A 14,605-nucleotide genomic window follows, 5' to 3' on the forward strand; every position below is an offset into this window, starting at 1 on the left:
TATATTATGTATTTGTATTTGTGTGTGTGTGTGTGTGTGTGTGTGATTTATTTTTGGTTACTCTCTTTGAGCTTCAAAAAAGCTTTCTGGTTTGGCATGTGGGCCAGCGGAGCAGGGAAGCCTGGTGTGCTGCAGTCCATGGGGTTGCAAAGAGTTAGACATGACTTAGTGATTGAACAACAACAACCAGTGAAGAAGGCCACCTCTCAAGGTAAAAGAAATAAGACTACGTCAGTAGCATTAAATAAAGAGATCTATATTAAAGAGTTTAGCACTAAAATTTATTTTTAAAAGACCTATCCATTATTTCAGTTCATTAATAAAACAACTCTCATTTTTCTACCACTGAGGAGTCTTGTCTCTCTTTAATCAATGAATTTCAAATGCCCAATTCTTTTAGACAGAAAAATAAAAGGAGTACAATCAAGGTAAATTTCATGTTACTTTACTGTAATATGCTTCTTTGGTGATTTTATATATTTTATGCTTTTTTAGGCACTTTGAAATTATATCAGAAATGGAGCAATGGAAAAAGCCATAAATGTAGATCTATTAATTATCCTTATTTTTAGCAAACTAAGAAACTAGGGAGAGAGGTCTATTACACTAAAATCTGAGTGGAAACAAATTACATTCCTATCCTGGAGTCCCCCTGGTAATGGTAGACAGATGGTCATCCTTCAACACTCTTTCTGCCACAATGAGGCCATTGGAGGATATCAGGGAGCACCAGGGACTTGGGTGCCACCAGGATACCTGTGCTCCTCAGCATCATGAATCTTTGTGACAAACCCAGGAAACAGGCTCCCTGCTCTCTGAAGACCTAACTCAAGTAGCTTCTTGGACCAAGTCCACCTGGCCGAAGCTCAGCCTAGATGAAACAAAAAGGAACCTAACTGAAAAGAGGAGAACTGGCAATTTGACAAGAAATCAAATATCAACTCTTTTTAAGGGCCAACATTGTCAGGCTGATGAGTAATTTTGTGGTAAATTGCTATTTTCAGAATCCCAAAGGAATACATGGGTGAAAAATGCATTCTTTCACCTTGAACTCATCAGGAAACCAAGAGCCAGACGTGGAATGTAATTCTAGAAGGTATTGTCTCCAAGTGATTTAATATGCACTCTGACTAACTTCAAGTGGAAACACAGGTAATTGGCATGTAACCACCAAGTAGAGCCTCATAAAGCACTCAAGTTCGTCTGTGTAGAAAGCAATCAAGTACAATCTCATGGTGAAGTAAACACTGAGCCAAGGGTTAAAAGTCCAGGCTTTGCCACTAAACTAGCTGTGTGAATGTATACTTAACTCATCTTTTCTTCTTCTTGTGAAATAATTCAAATATACCAAAAATTATAGAGAATATATGTCCGTATTTGTATGCAGGTTTGTCAAATCTTAATATTTGGACTTATTTCCTTCATATTGTTTTAAAATATATAAAACATATAAATGAAGTCCTCTGAATTTTCCAGTTTCTCTTCCATCCCATCCTCTTCATTCAACACAGAAGTAACCACTCTCCTGATTTCTGCTCATTCCCCTGCCTGTTATTAAACTGTTATATCATAGGTACACATCAGTAAGTGCTACCTAGTACTTTGCTGTATGTTTGTAAGTTTTGTATAGATAACAATTATATGTACATACAAGAGTGCACAAATGAAAATGTTAAGAACAAACACAATGGAGCCTCAGGGCTTGGATTCAAATAATGGTTGTGTAACTTTCTTCTTGAGGGCATCAGGCAAAATAAGCAAACTCTCTGTGGCTCCATTTCCTCGTCTGTTAAACAGGAGACATAAGAGAACCTAACTTCTAGGTTGTCCTGAGAATTAAATGAATTGACATCTGCAAAATACTTGGGACAGAGCCTGGCACAAACTCAGCACTACATAAATGTTCAGTTCAGTTCAGTCGCTCAGTCATGTCCAACTCTTTGCGACCCCATGGACTGCAGCACACCAGGCCTCCCTGTCCATCACCAACTCCCGGAGCCTACCCAAACTCATGTTCATTGAGTCGGTGATGCCATATAACCATCTCATCCTCATGTCGTCCCCTTCTCTGACTGCCCTCAATCTTTCCCAGCATCAGGGTTTTTTTCAAATGAGTCAGTTCTTCACATCAGGTGGCCAAAGTACTGGAATTTCAGCTTTAACATCAGTCCTTCCAATGAACACCCAGGACTGATCTCCTTTAGGATGGACTGGTTGGATCTCCTTGCAGTCCAAGGGACTCGCAAGAGTCTTCTCCAACACCACAGTTCAAAAGCATCAATTCTTCAGCGCTCAGCCTCCTTCACAGTCCAACTCTCACATCCATACATGACCACAGGAAAAACCATAGCCTTGACTAGATGGACCTTTGTTGGCAAAGTAATGTCTCTGCTTTTTAATATGCTGTCTGGCCTGGTCATAACTTTCCTTCCAAGGAGTAAGCGTCTTTTAATTTCAGGGCTGCAATCACCATCTGCAATGATTTTGGAGACCCCCAAAATAAAGTCAGCCACTGTTTCCACTGTTTCCCCATCTATTTCCCATGAAGTGATGGGACCAGATGCCACGATCTTCATTTTCTGAATGTTGAGTTTTAAGCCAACTTTTTCACTCTCCTGTTTCACTTTCATCAAGAGGCTCTTTAGTTCTTCTTCACTTTCTGCCATAAGGGTGGTATCATCTGCATATCTGAGGTTACTGCTGTTTCTCCCGGCAATCTTGATTCCAACTTGTGTTTCATCCAGCCCAGCGCTTCTCATGATGTACTCTGTAAATAAGCAGGGTGACAATATACAGCCTTGACAGACTCCTTTTCCTATTTGGAACCAGTCTGTTGTTCCATGTCCAGTTCTAACTGTTGCTTCCTCACCTGCATACAGGTTTCTCAAGAGGCAGGTCAGGTGGTCTGGTATTCCCATCTCTTTCAGAATTTCCCACAGTTTATTGTGATCCACACAGTCAAAGGCTTTGGCATAGTCAATAAAGCTGAAACAGATGTTTTTCTGTAACTCTCTTGCTTTTTCCATGATCCAGCGGATGTTGGCAATTTGATCTCTGGTTCTTCTGCCTTTTCTAAAACCAGCTTGAACATCTGGAAGTTCACAGTTCATGTATTGCTGAAGCCTGGCTTGGAGAATTTTGAGCATTACTTTAGTAGCATGTGAGATGAGTGCAGTTGTTGGTATTCAAACATTTTATAGAATGCATTATATGAATATATTCCAATTTATATGTCATCTCCTTTCCATGATCATTTAAGTTGCTTACATTTTTTTACTATTACACCCTTCAACATGTCTCACTGTTGAAGAATGTGGCCAATATTTGTAGTGACTATAAACACCTAAGAATGAACTTTCTGGGTTTTAGGTTAACCCAACTTGCAGCTCTAGCAGATATCAGCATATTGCTTTCCAACATATGGCAAAAATTTCCAGTCTCATTCAAAGTTCCCATTACTACATACTCATCAGTTTTACTGTCGTCTGATCATCATTTCTGTATTTTCAAAATGAGGAGGGATAAATAAGATGATCCGTAGAGTGTGCATTTTCTATATTCTCTGATTCCCTTTTCTTGAATTTCCCACTTTCTCTCTTCACCTTGAGATAAACTAGTCCAGCAAATAGCAAACTGTTTCTTCTGAGTCTATAAGCCTATTTTTTTGTATTTTATATTCTGAATAGTCTATAAACTAGGACATCCAATAATAAAATTTCAGTAGTCATAAGGAAGAATATAACTTAAACTGACAATGTCCAAGCCAGGCATACATACATCCAACACTATTAAAACATATCTGTGGTTTTCAAATATTTTAAAGCAGTGGACTTTTTAAAAAATAAAAGTACAAAATGAAGCTCAATATAAATGCTGCTTGCTCCTTTTCTCCCCTTTTTGCTTACCTTTAAAATGCATCTTACACATTGGTAAAAGCTTCTTGCAATGAAATTATATTAGTGCCTAGATGAACTTCCTGAAAATAAGAAATATTAAAATGCTTCCATTCATGTTGTTATTTTACCCATTACATTTGTATTTTATACTTTATTTGATCATGCTTTCATTTTAGACTAATATATAGTCTATACTAAAATCTTCTGGAAATATTCATGTCAGAGAAAGACTGCCTATTGTTACCAAAGAGCTCTGATTTTACTACCTACAATTTCTATGAGAAAAAAAAAAGCTTCAGGCTCTGAAGTTTATAATTATAGGCCAATATTGCCTCCTAATGGTAAGAAGCTTAATCACATCATATTTCAAGTTAGAAAAGTTGATTTTTAAAAATTCTGCAAAATCTTGAAGTAATCTCTTCCTATATCATATTATAATAGATTTGGGAGGAAGGCAGAATACTTACAGACACATTGGCAAGCCTGGGTCATATTCTCTCTGATCTGCCATCTACAAGTCCCAGAATTCTCCCTCTCATTTCCTCTCAGATGCCATTACTAAAGATCTTCCAACTTCAGCCAGCCTTCACTTGTCCTTACATCAAGCCTGTCGTAGTCTTAACATGTTAAGATCCTAGTCCCAGACAGCCACTGGAGTGCGGGATCAGGCTGGAATGTGGATGGTCTCTGGATTGATAAAAGAGAGCTCCTGCTTTGACATCCACATGTACCCAAGTCAGCACACTTACCATCAGTCTCACCAAAGCCACATGTTCCCCGTCTTTTTTTTTTTTTTTTTAATTTTCTCATGAAGCCAGCAGAGAAGGCAATGGCAACCCACTCCAGTACTCTTGCCTGGAAAATCCCATGGAAGGAGGAGCCTGGTAGGCTGCAGTCCATGGGGTCGCTAACGACTGAGCATCTTCACTTTCACTTTTCACTTTCATACATTGGAGAAGGAAATGGCAACCTACTCTAGTGTTCTTGCCTGGAGAATCCCAGGGACAGGGGAGCCTCAGGGGCTGCAGTCTATGGGGTTGCACAGAGTCAGACACGACTGAAGCAACTTAGCAGCAGCAGAAGCATGAAGCCAGAGCTCAGTTGTGAAGTTCTGCTTCACACTCCAGGTGTCTAAAACTGGAGTCTTCACCACCTGGAAGAGTCATGAAAAAGGATTTGGCTAAACCCTCCTTAGCCCAAGGCTTTGCACCAAGAACCTGCTACCTATCTGATGTAAGCTCAGAGCTTGGGGTCAGAGGTCATCAAATCAGAGCCCTTGGATACGTCTCTAGCCCAGATCAGATTCAATGTGCCCCCCACTGGATGCTGTGGTTGGGGCTGCTTCTCCTTTGGGAGACAGCCCTGAGCCAGGTGTGCAACCCTCACTTATTCCCAGCAAATCTGCCGCTATGAGGAGCCTTCAAGCCTGTTTACAGTGTTTTAGAGGTTTTTATAACAGACAAGAAGGAACATAAAGAAAAGAATAAAACACAGATGAAGGAAAAGGAATAATAAGAAAGAAAAGAGAGGAAAAGGAGCACTTGTCTCAAGAAGAAGCCGTACTTTTTTATTACTTATGATTCACCCACTCCAGGACTAACCACTTCCTCTGCAGTGAAGTATTTGCCTGTTGATATTAAAGATATAGGTAGGATGTTGAAGGGAAGGCTTCAAAAGCTTCAAGGCAAAAACAACATTTAGTTCAACAAATATCCAATTGGTAGAGTAGGATAACTTCTACCATGGGCATACACTGATTGAAGTCCATAGAGATATCTGAAATGTCAAATTAACAAGTCATATTATTGTCATATTAAGTCATATTATGTCATATTAAGTCATGTTAAGTCATATTATTATAGGCATGGATAGAAATCTGAAGTCAATCCAAGTGATCTGTGGTAAGAATTTACTGAGCCACATCTGAGTTTAGCAGTAGAGTTATATAACTGATTGTCAGTGTCTTCTGTGAGCACACACTTGTCATATAATTCCCATTTCTTTTCTAGACCCATCCTCCTATTAACTCCTTCCTGGCTGTCTTCTCACGCTTTAATGTATGAATTACCTAGGGGTTTGCTAAAATTTGGATTCTGATACAGCAGGTCTGGAGTAGGGCCTGAGATTCTGAATTGCTAAGAAGCTCCCATGATGCCCATGCTGGACTATAGTACTTCCAGCTCTCATTTTCTAACAATTTCCTTTGTTCATCACCCAGCAAAATATTAGCTTTATCTCTTTTTCTTATTGCTGGTCAGTCAGAGAAAAGGAGATAGTAGCCAACTTCTATCAAGCTTTAATAATCATAAATTTTAAAATTTATATAATTAAAGATTCTTATAATATTTTATGATTTTCAATTTCATGATTTTCAATTTCCCAGGTGGTTCAGTGGTAAAAATCCTGCTTGCAATGCAGGAGACGTGGGTTTGAGCCCTAAGTCGGGAAGATTCCCTGGAGAAGGAAATGGCAACCCATTCCAGGATTCTTGCCTAGGAAATCCCATGGACACAGGGCCTAGTGGGCTATAGCCCATGGGGTTGCAAAAGAGTCAGACAAGACTGAGCAACAAAAACAACAACAAGGCTTACTCGATGGCTCAAGTAGTAAAGCATCCATTTGCAATGCAGGAGATTCCGGTTCAATCCCTGGATCCAGAAGTTTCCCTGGAGGAGGAAATGGCAACCCATTCCAGTATTCTTGCCTGCAAAATTCCATGGACAGAGGATCCTGGTGGGCTATAGAACACGGGGTCACAAAGAGCCAGACACAACTAAGCACAGCATAGTCACATGTGTGTGTGTGTGTGTACAGAAAAGGAAATGGCAACACACTCCAGTATTCTTGCCTAGAGAATCCCACAGATACAGGAGTCTGGCAAACTTCAGCCCATGCAGCTGCAAAGAGTCAGACATGACTGAGCATGCACACACCATGTGTGTATGTATGTGTGTGTGCATATGTACATATATATACACACATGCACATATATACATTCACACGTATATAAATATGATTTGTCATGCTTATATCAGTAAGAAGTTTCTTTCAACCATTCTTCCCAAGCTCTAGCATAAATGATTAAGGTCTTTAAAATGACCTGGAAGCTCTAAAATGTCCTAAACTCTTGACCAAATTATCAAATAAATAATATTCGCTATAGCTTTAGGATTTATCTCACTTTATTGCATTCTAATTCTTTTTAAATAGTATCCTGAACATGAGATACATGATAATTTTCAGTTGCCCCTGAGCAATATAAATTGTCTGAAAGTGAGAGATGCTTGTTTACTTTTATAAAGAGTGTTACATAAAAGGACCATATGTGAAAAAATTAGAAGATAAGAGATGCTGACAAGTTAATTGGTTCTTTGCAGGTTATCCATTGTGAAAAATTCTAAGTGTGATGATTCTTTAGCTACAGTACCTCACAAGCAAATGTATGGCTTTGTGCCCTGTACCAAAGCACATTTTCCCTATGGAAAAATTCCCAGCTGAGTCATCCTTGTCTCCTGGCTTACAGGTACCTTCATCACATCACCAAAAGGATCCTGAGGAATGTCCTTATGAAAAACCAGCTTTTCAGTCCTGTGTAGAGTCTGTGGGCCCACTTTCAGTTCCAGATCCTTCGATAGCTGAAAATTCTGTGTCAATAAGTGGTTTCAGGAATTTCTCAACCTTGGTTAGCCTCTGCTTCAGTTTCTGCTGCATTGACTCATACTCAGCCAGGATCCGAGCAAACCTTGTTTGCAGGAGGTCTACTGAGCTCTCCATTCGGGTGACCTTCTCTTCAAGATCTTTAGGATCACTTCCAGCATTTGCAATGTTTATGTCCAATAGACCATCTTTCATCAAGATTTGCTTCCCTTTCTCTTCTAGCATACCTTTGGCATCTGGGTACTCAGTTAGAGCTTCCATGAGGTCATCTTTTGAGAGACAGAATAGATCTGAGTAGCCAATGCTTTTAATATTGGCTGTTCTTCGATTGCCAGCTTTGCTACCTTTAATATTAAGGATACTGATTTCACCAAAGTAGCTGCCATCACTCAATACTACAAACTGAGTGATCCCATCATCAGCCACCACGGCGAGTTTGCCTTCCTTGATGATGTACATCTCTCGGCCAATGTCCCCTTTCTTGCAAATATAATCTCCAGGACTGTAGACTTGGGGTTGTAATTTTAAGACCAACTCCACCAACAGACCAGCTTCACAGTCTGCAAAAATGCGCACCTTTTTTAATGTGTCTAAATGAACATTGATGGCGATCTCTGCTCTTAGTTTATCAGGTAGATACTTCAAGACTTCTCTCTCATCCACTGTTTTTTTGTTGGTCCACAGATAGTCAAACCATTTAATAACTCGCTTCTCCATATCTTTGCTTACATTTCGAAAATGCATGTATTGCTTGATTGCATCAATTCTTGCTTGAAATTCTGCCCTGGCCGCATTCATGTTGGAAATCATAGAACCTATGTTACCGACAATGGTGGCAAAAATTAACACTCCAATGAGGAAATCAGCCACCACAAAGAAATACTCAGAATCCCTCACAGGAGGTGGTGTTTCGCCAATAGTGGTCAAAGTCAGTGTAGACCAGTAAAGACTGTACACATATTTTCTAGCCAAACGGCCAAAATCAGGATCATTAACATCAGGATAGACCCATGTGTCATTTCCAAACCCAATAGCTTTGGAAATAGAGAAGTACACACACGCATTCCAGTGGATGATGATGATGATGTACATGACAAGGTTAGAGATCCTGAAGATGTTTGGGTAGTTTGTCCGTGTTTCTGTTCTCTGGAAGAACTCAAACATTCGAGAGATCCTTAACAATCTGTTTAATCTAATTTCTGGATAATTCCAGCCAAACTTAATATACAGCAGATCAGTTGGGATCACTGATAGAACATCAAGTTTAAATTGAAAGGTTGATTTATACTTGTCTATGAGTTTACGCTCTTCCTTCACCAGTAGTCCTTGTTCTAGGTAACCTAAAATAGAAAAAAAAAAAAAAATGTTTTTCCTTTTTATGCCGTTGTGAATTTTTCTAAAGTAACTTTCAACCAACTTTGTTGAGTTCAAAACAAGAGCTCATTTCAATAAATACACTTTCAGCAATGTAATGAGATCAACATACGGCTGTGGAAAATGTTCTTTGGCAGAAATAAAAAATCTAGCTTTATAAGTACAAAAGTGAGAGATTATATGCAATGTATATATATGAGGTATTTATGCAAATTTCTCTAGGCTCAGTGTCTTGTCCAGGTTAAGCTATTCTTTTTATAAACAGTGTTCATACAAAGTTTTCTGCATGCTCTAGCACTGTGTTTAATTCCTCATGCCACTCTTTTGTCAGAATCCCAGCCTCACCCTTGAAGCTTGGGTACCTCCTTGCTGTTTGACTGTCCTGCATAGTCTTGCCTTACCCTTTCAATGTGAAGCATATCTCCTTAGAGGCTTCATTTTCATATCTCTTTCTTGACCTTCCCCAGGCTAAATTAGACATCTGGGATCTTCCTTTCACTTAAGCTGCTACCATGGGCCCTGTGTATTAAACCCAGAATTTCAATGCTCTGATATATTTCACTAGGGAAAATTTTTATTTCTCTTCCTATTTTGGTTACCAGAGCTGTGCATAGAACAGAACTGAAATATTGTTTCAATGCACTGATACTAGAGAATGTTGCTATTTTACATAATGATTCTTAAAAGCCATTCTCTGCATACATAGGTTACCTTTGCATGTAGACAGTAGTATAGAAACAATAAGCTTATACCTATTTAACAAGAATACTTCAGTAAGAAGCTATCAGATCCTGCCCAGATTATTGGTCAATAATGCCTCCCTATGAACCATAAAGTTGAATTAAAGATGTATGTCCTGTTTCTTATAATATTTCTAGGACAGCTCTGCTAAGTACAATGACCTTTTCCCCCATGTCTCTTCAAGGTACCTCTGTTAAGTAGCAATTACCCTTTCCTCACAGAGCTGCAGAATATTTCTGTTCTCTCTGTTCCTCTTGCCTGGTATGAACCCAGTGAACAGGCTAATGGAGGAAAGCCATCAATCCATATCCAGAAGGTTGCTAGTAATGTCCTTCTGAATCAGTTGGAGTAGCCTAAGCCTGTGGGTTGGGCTTCCCTGGTGGCTCAGATGGTAAAGAACCTTCTGCAATGTGGAAGACTCAGGTTCAATCCTTGAGTCAAAAAGATCCCCTGGAGAAGGCAATGAGAACCCACTCCAATATTCTTGCCTGGAGGAGTCCATGGACAGAGGAACTCGGCAGGCTACAGTCCACGGGGTCGCAAAGAGTCAGACACAACTGAGCGACTAACACACACCAGCCTGTGGTTGAGTATATGGTACTCTTGCTTTCAGTGGTGCCTTTTCTTCTCAAAAAACTCTTTGTTTTCTTTAAGAATACTTGAATTAATAAATTTCAAATTAAACAGAGACAAAAGCACAAAATTGCAAAATATCCAAAACTAAACATATTTACCTGTCCTTGTTCGTACAAACATATCAAGAAGATAGACTACATCTGATAAGTAATCAAAAGCAAGCCAGTATTCTAGGTAATCAGACTGAAGTTCATCAAAACATGCTCTGTAAAAGAAAAACTTGTATAAATAAAATGAAAGGGGACCAATTTAAATAAATTTAAATAAAATTCCTCTTTGTATAATCTTTATCATGATGAGAAATATAATACACTAAGGTGAGGAGGGGTCCTTAGAATCCATTTACTCAACCATGGTTTTCCCAAATTTATTCCCAAATCTGAGGGTTAGATTTAGTTTTTTCACATTTCTGAATTTCAACATTCTTTCCATTATACCAGTCAGCTTTGTGAAAATATCAAATGAAAATAAATGGCTCAAGCTAATGTCAAAATACTGATAATTTTTGGTGATACACATTGATAACCAGGTTCATACTGACTGTTTACACCCAAAGTGCCTCAGGAAATCACACTTTGCCCTAGGTGACTGAGATGTTCACTGTCTAAAAGACAAGGAACCATAGATACTACTTGGGAAACCCATCTTGCTCTATAAAACCTAGATCTTTGATCTTTTTCCAGTCTTGGCAATTTTCTTTTTCTTGCAGGCCAAAGAAAATAAAAAGTTTCTCCCCAAACTCTAATTAAATGATTGAGCAATTAAAAAGTTTAAAAGTATGCCCATATCCCCCATCCCAGTTCTGGATTTCCAGGGATATTGGAAACCAAATAACTCTTGATCTTAGGAAAACACAGAGAATGATGTAACATCTAGAAAACTGGTGGTGGAGAAAGGTGTGTCCTAAAGACTTCTAAGCCAAACTGTTAAGTCAGTGAAATTGGAAACTAAAAGTGGGTTGAGATCCATAAAAATATATAGACACCTTGCAATAATCATGGTCCAGTTATACATAACAGGTAAGGTGATGCAGAACAGCCAGTTGTAATACGTATTTCCTGAGGGATCAATAACCACGACTTCCTTCTTCTCTCTACCAGCAATTAGAAATAAAGGGAAGGTTACCAAGAAACAAGATTTTTATTTCACATATCAAATATGGTTACACCCATCACCCACAATTAATGATATAAAAACAAGCTGGAGAAGCTCACTCCACAGTGGGAAGACTAGTTTGACATAGTGCATTAATCATAAGAAACCGGTTAGTGAGGGGTGGATAGTTAAATTATTAGTCTCACATTAAACCATACTTTAGACTTTATCCAAGCCCTTATTTAACTGCGATGCTGCGGACACTTCTATCACTCCAGCTACTGAGAAAGAACAACGGCATAGATCATGCCAGACTCTGGATATTCCACAGATCCCTTTGGAGGGTTACGGGTGGTGGGAGAATGATGGTTTTGCCACTCCCCTTACCAGGTAATATAACAATCAGGGACCACATTGTGAGGGGGAACTCATGGCTTCTTTCTCATCTGTATGGAGAGAAGAATATAACACAATCTAATAAAAAGTACTCGTCCTTAAGTGTGAATGAAGAATTGAGAAGAAGTAGAGGACAAGAGAAAGAAGAAAGGAAGAAACTATACCATCAAATGACATTTTTAAAAACTTTCTGGTATCAAGTCTATTATTTTTAAGGATTTTTCCCTATATACAACATCAACAAAGTGCTAACAGGCACAAATAATTAAACCATTGTCTGATAAAGAGTTTTATTTGAGTAAGTTAAACGAACAAGTTTTTCTTTAATTATAAAGTAAAAAGATAGCTCAGAAAACATCACTCAGTCTTATTCTTATGAAATTTTAACTCAAGCATGGCTTTTGTAATGAGACTACTTTACTTTAGATTATTTGCCATATAGTATAGATGACTCAAAAACATTAATGAAATTATTAAATTTTTACTTCAAATAAAAAAATGATGGTAAGAGCCTAGAAATGCAATTTTCTTTGGATCCTAAATATGTCCCAATAATAAGTTTATCTTCATCAGTGCTTGAGGAAGGAAATTAACTATGACACTGAAAGTTCTTGATGAGAAAATTGAGATTAAGACTACCATTGCTAATTTTAAGGAAATTGGAAAAAAAATTAATTCACATTTGACAACAATTTATTTAGCCTTTACACAGGGCCTCTTTCCTGTGAATTTCTGGGAAATTATCTCTGCATTCAAAACCTATCACAAATTTACTTCTAATCTCAATGCCATTAAAAATACTTACTCCTCTTTCTTATCTTTGCCTTTCTCCTCTTTCTTTTTCTTGTCTTTGTCCTTTTCTTTCTTCTTTTTCTTTTCTGGGTCCTTTTTATTTTCATTTTTATCATCTGGCTTGCTGAAAAAGTGAGCAATATAGTTGGTAAAATACAAAAATATTATGGGCAGAAAAATTTGGGGTCATTCAAGGCAAAGTCTCACTTACCTCTTCTTTTCTTTTTTCTTTTTCTTCTTTTCCTTTGGTTCTCTATAGGGAAAAACAGCATCTGCGTCACATAAACAAATCACATTCCGACTTCCATTCTTATTCACTTTTCTCTTCATTGGGCAAGAATTCTGAGCTTTGTGTTCAAGGACACACCCCCATGTTCAGAGACCAGAAATCTGATCTCTTAATGGAGTGTTCAACCAAAAATAGACACATACCCAGATAAGAAGCAAATAAAAATTCCCAGGAATTAGTGCATGTAGAAATTTGGAGAAAATGGAGGTGGATAAAGGCATAAACCCAGGGAGGGAAATTTACAAAATAACAGATGTAAGAGTGCACTTTCAAAGTCTCAATACATATCCAAAAAATGATTACTTAAACTTTCAGCTTCTTGATGTCACTTAGATTTATGCTTGAATAAGAACTTTGAGAATTTCCAGAAAATGTCATGACATTTCTCTAGAGGGGTAATCCTGGCTGAAGCAATGTTTTATGAGCAGTCAAAAAGTTCTGTGGTAACAGAATTAGAATTCCAGTTCTTAGAATCATTCACTGGATTTGAGATCATCTTCTATGTACTGTTTCTTCTTGAGTGGAGAGTATGTGATTAGAGGCCTCTTTCTGCAGTTGGCTTTCTCTGTCAGCAGAAGAATGGATTCTGGAGTCAGAAAGAGCAAAAGTAATAGTAGGCTGTCACTGTTGGCTCAGATGTCTTGGGAAAATATAATATTCAGAGTTGAATGAACAAGCATCTCATTACTACTGGGATAGTCAGAGAATGCTGTTAAAGAGAAGTAGGAATAAACTAGGCATCCAGGTATAGGTAAGAGTTGTAGAGGCTGAGAAGAAGAGGAAGAATCCTAAAGGGAGGGAAACTTTCAGGTGCAAATATACAAATGAACTTCATCTGGGTAGGAATGGCCCAGCAGAAGTAGAAAACTGCTACCAAGGAGAAACAGGAGATAAAACTGACAAGGAGCCGGGGCTTGGCACCTAACAGGAACAGAATATAAAGTCAGATAAGGAGGAATTTACAGCTATAGGAGTACATTCCTATGATACAGGATTTCACATCCTCACACAGACCCTGGGAGATGGTGCTGGCACCTTCTTGGATGGCATTTAAAAGTTTAGAAAAGGTCAAAAATATACAAGCAACTCCTACAGCTCAATTCCAGAAAAATAAATGACCAAATCAAAAAATGGGCCAAAGAACTAAATAGACATTTCTCCAAAGAAGACATACAGATGGCTAACAAACACATGAAAAGATGCTCAACATCACTCATTATCAGAGAAATGCAAATCAAAACCACTATGAGGTACCATTTCACACCAGTCAGAATGGCTGCGATCCAAAAGTCTACAAGCAATAAATGCTGGAGAGGGTGTGGAGAAAAGGGAACCCTCTTACATTGTTGGTGGGAATGCAAACTAGTATAGCCACTATGGAGAACAGTGTGGAGATTCCTTAAAAAACTGGAAATAGAACTGCCTTATGATCCAGCAATCCCACTACTGGGCATACACACTGAGGAAACCAGAATTGAAAGAGACATGTGTACCCCAGTGTTCATCGCAGCACTGTTTATAATAGCCAGGACATGGAAGCAACCTAGATGTCCATCATCAGATGAATGGATAAAGAAAGCTGTGGTACATATACACAATGGAGTATTACTCAGCCATTAAAAAGAATACATTTGAATCAGTTCTAATGAGGTGGATGAAACTGGAGCCTATTATAAAGAGTGAAGTAAGCCAGAAAGAAAAACACCAATACAGTATACTAAGGCATATA

General features: G+C 38.3%; 1 protein-coding gene across 1 annotated transcript in view; it reads right to left on the minus strand.

The window, feature by feature from the left end:
• Positions 1 to 7,079: 7,079 nt before the first annotated feature.
• CNGA1 (cyclic nucleotide gated channel subunit alpha 1) overlaps positions 7,080 to 14,605 on the minus strand; it is a 37,989-nt gene continuing 30,463 nt past the window's right edge. The window contains exons 5-9 of the mRNA XM_061420092.1: positions 12,799 to 12,840; positions 12,601 to 12,711; positions 11,290 to 11,397; positions 10,403 to 10,509; positions 7,080 to 8,893 (exon numbers count right to left, since the gene is read on the minus strand). Of these exons, the coding sequence (XP_061276076.1) occupies positions 7,479 to 8,893; positions 10,403 to 10,509; positions 11,290 to 11,397; positions 12,601 to 12,711; positions 12,799 to 12,840 (1,783 nt within the window). The 3' untranslated portion in view covers positions 7,080 to 7,478. The remainder of the gene's footprint in view (positions 8,894 to 10,402; positions 10,510 to 11,289; positions 11,398 to 12,600; positions 12,712 to 12,798; positions 12,841 to 14,605) is intronic.

This window comes from Bos javanicus, chromosome 6 (genome assembly GCF_032452875.1).
Source record: "Bos javanicus breed banteng chromosome 6, ARS-OSU_banteng_1.0, whole genome shotgun sequence".
In the NCBI taxonomy this organism is placed as follows: Eukaryota; Metazoa; Chordata; class Mammalia; order Artiodactyla; family Bovidae; genus Bos; species Bos javanicus.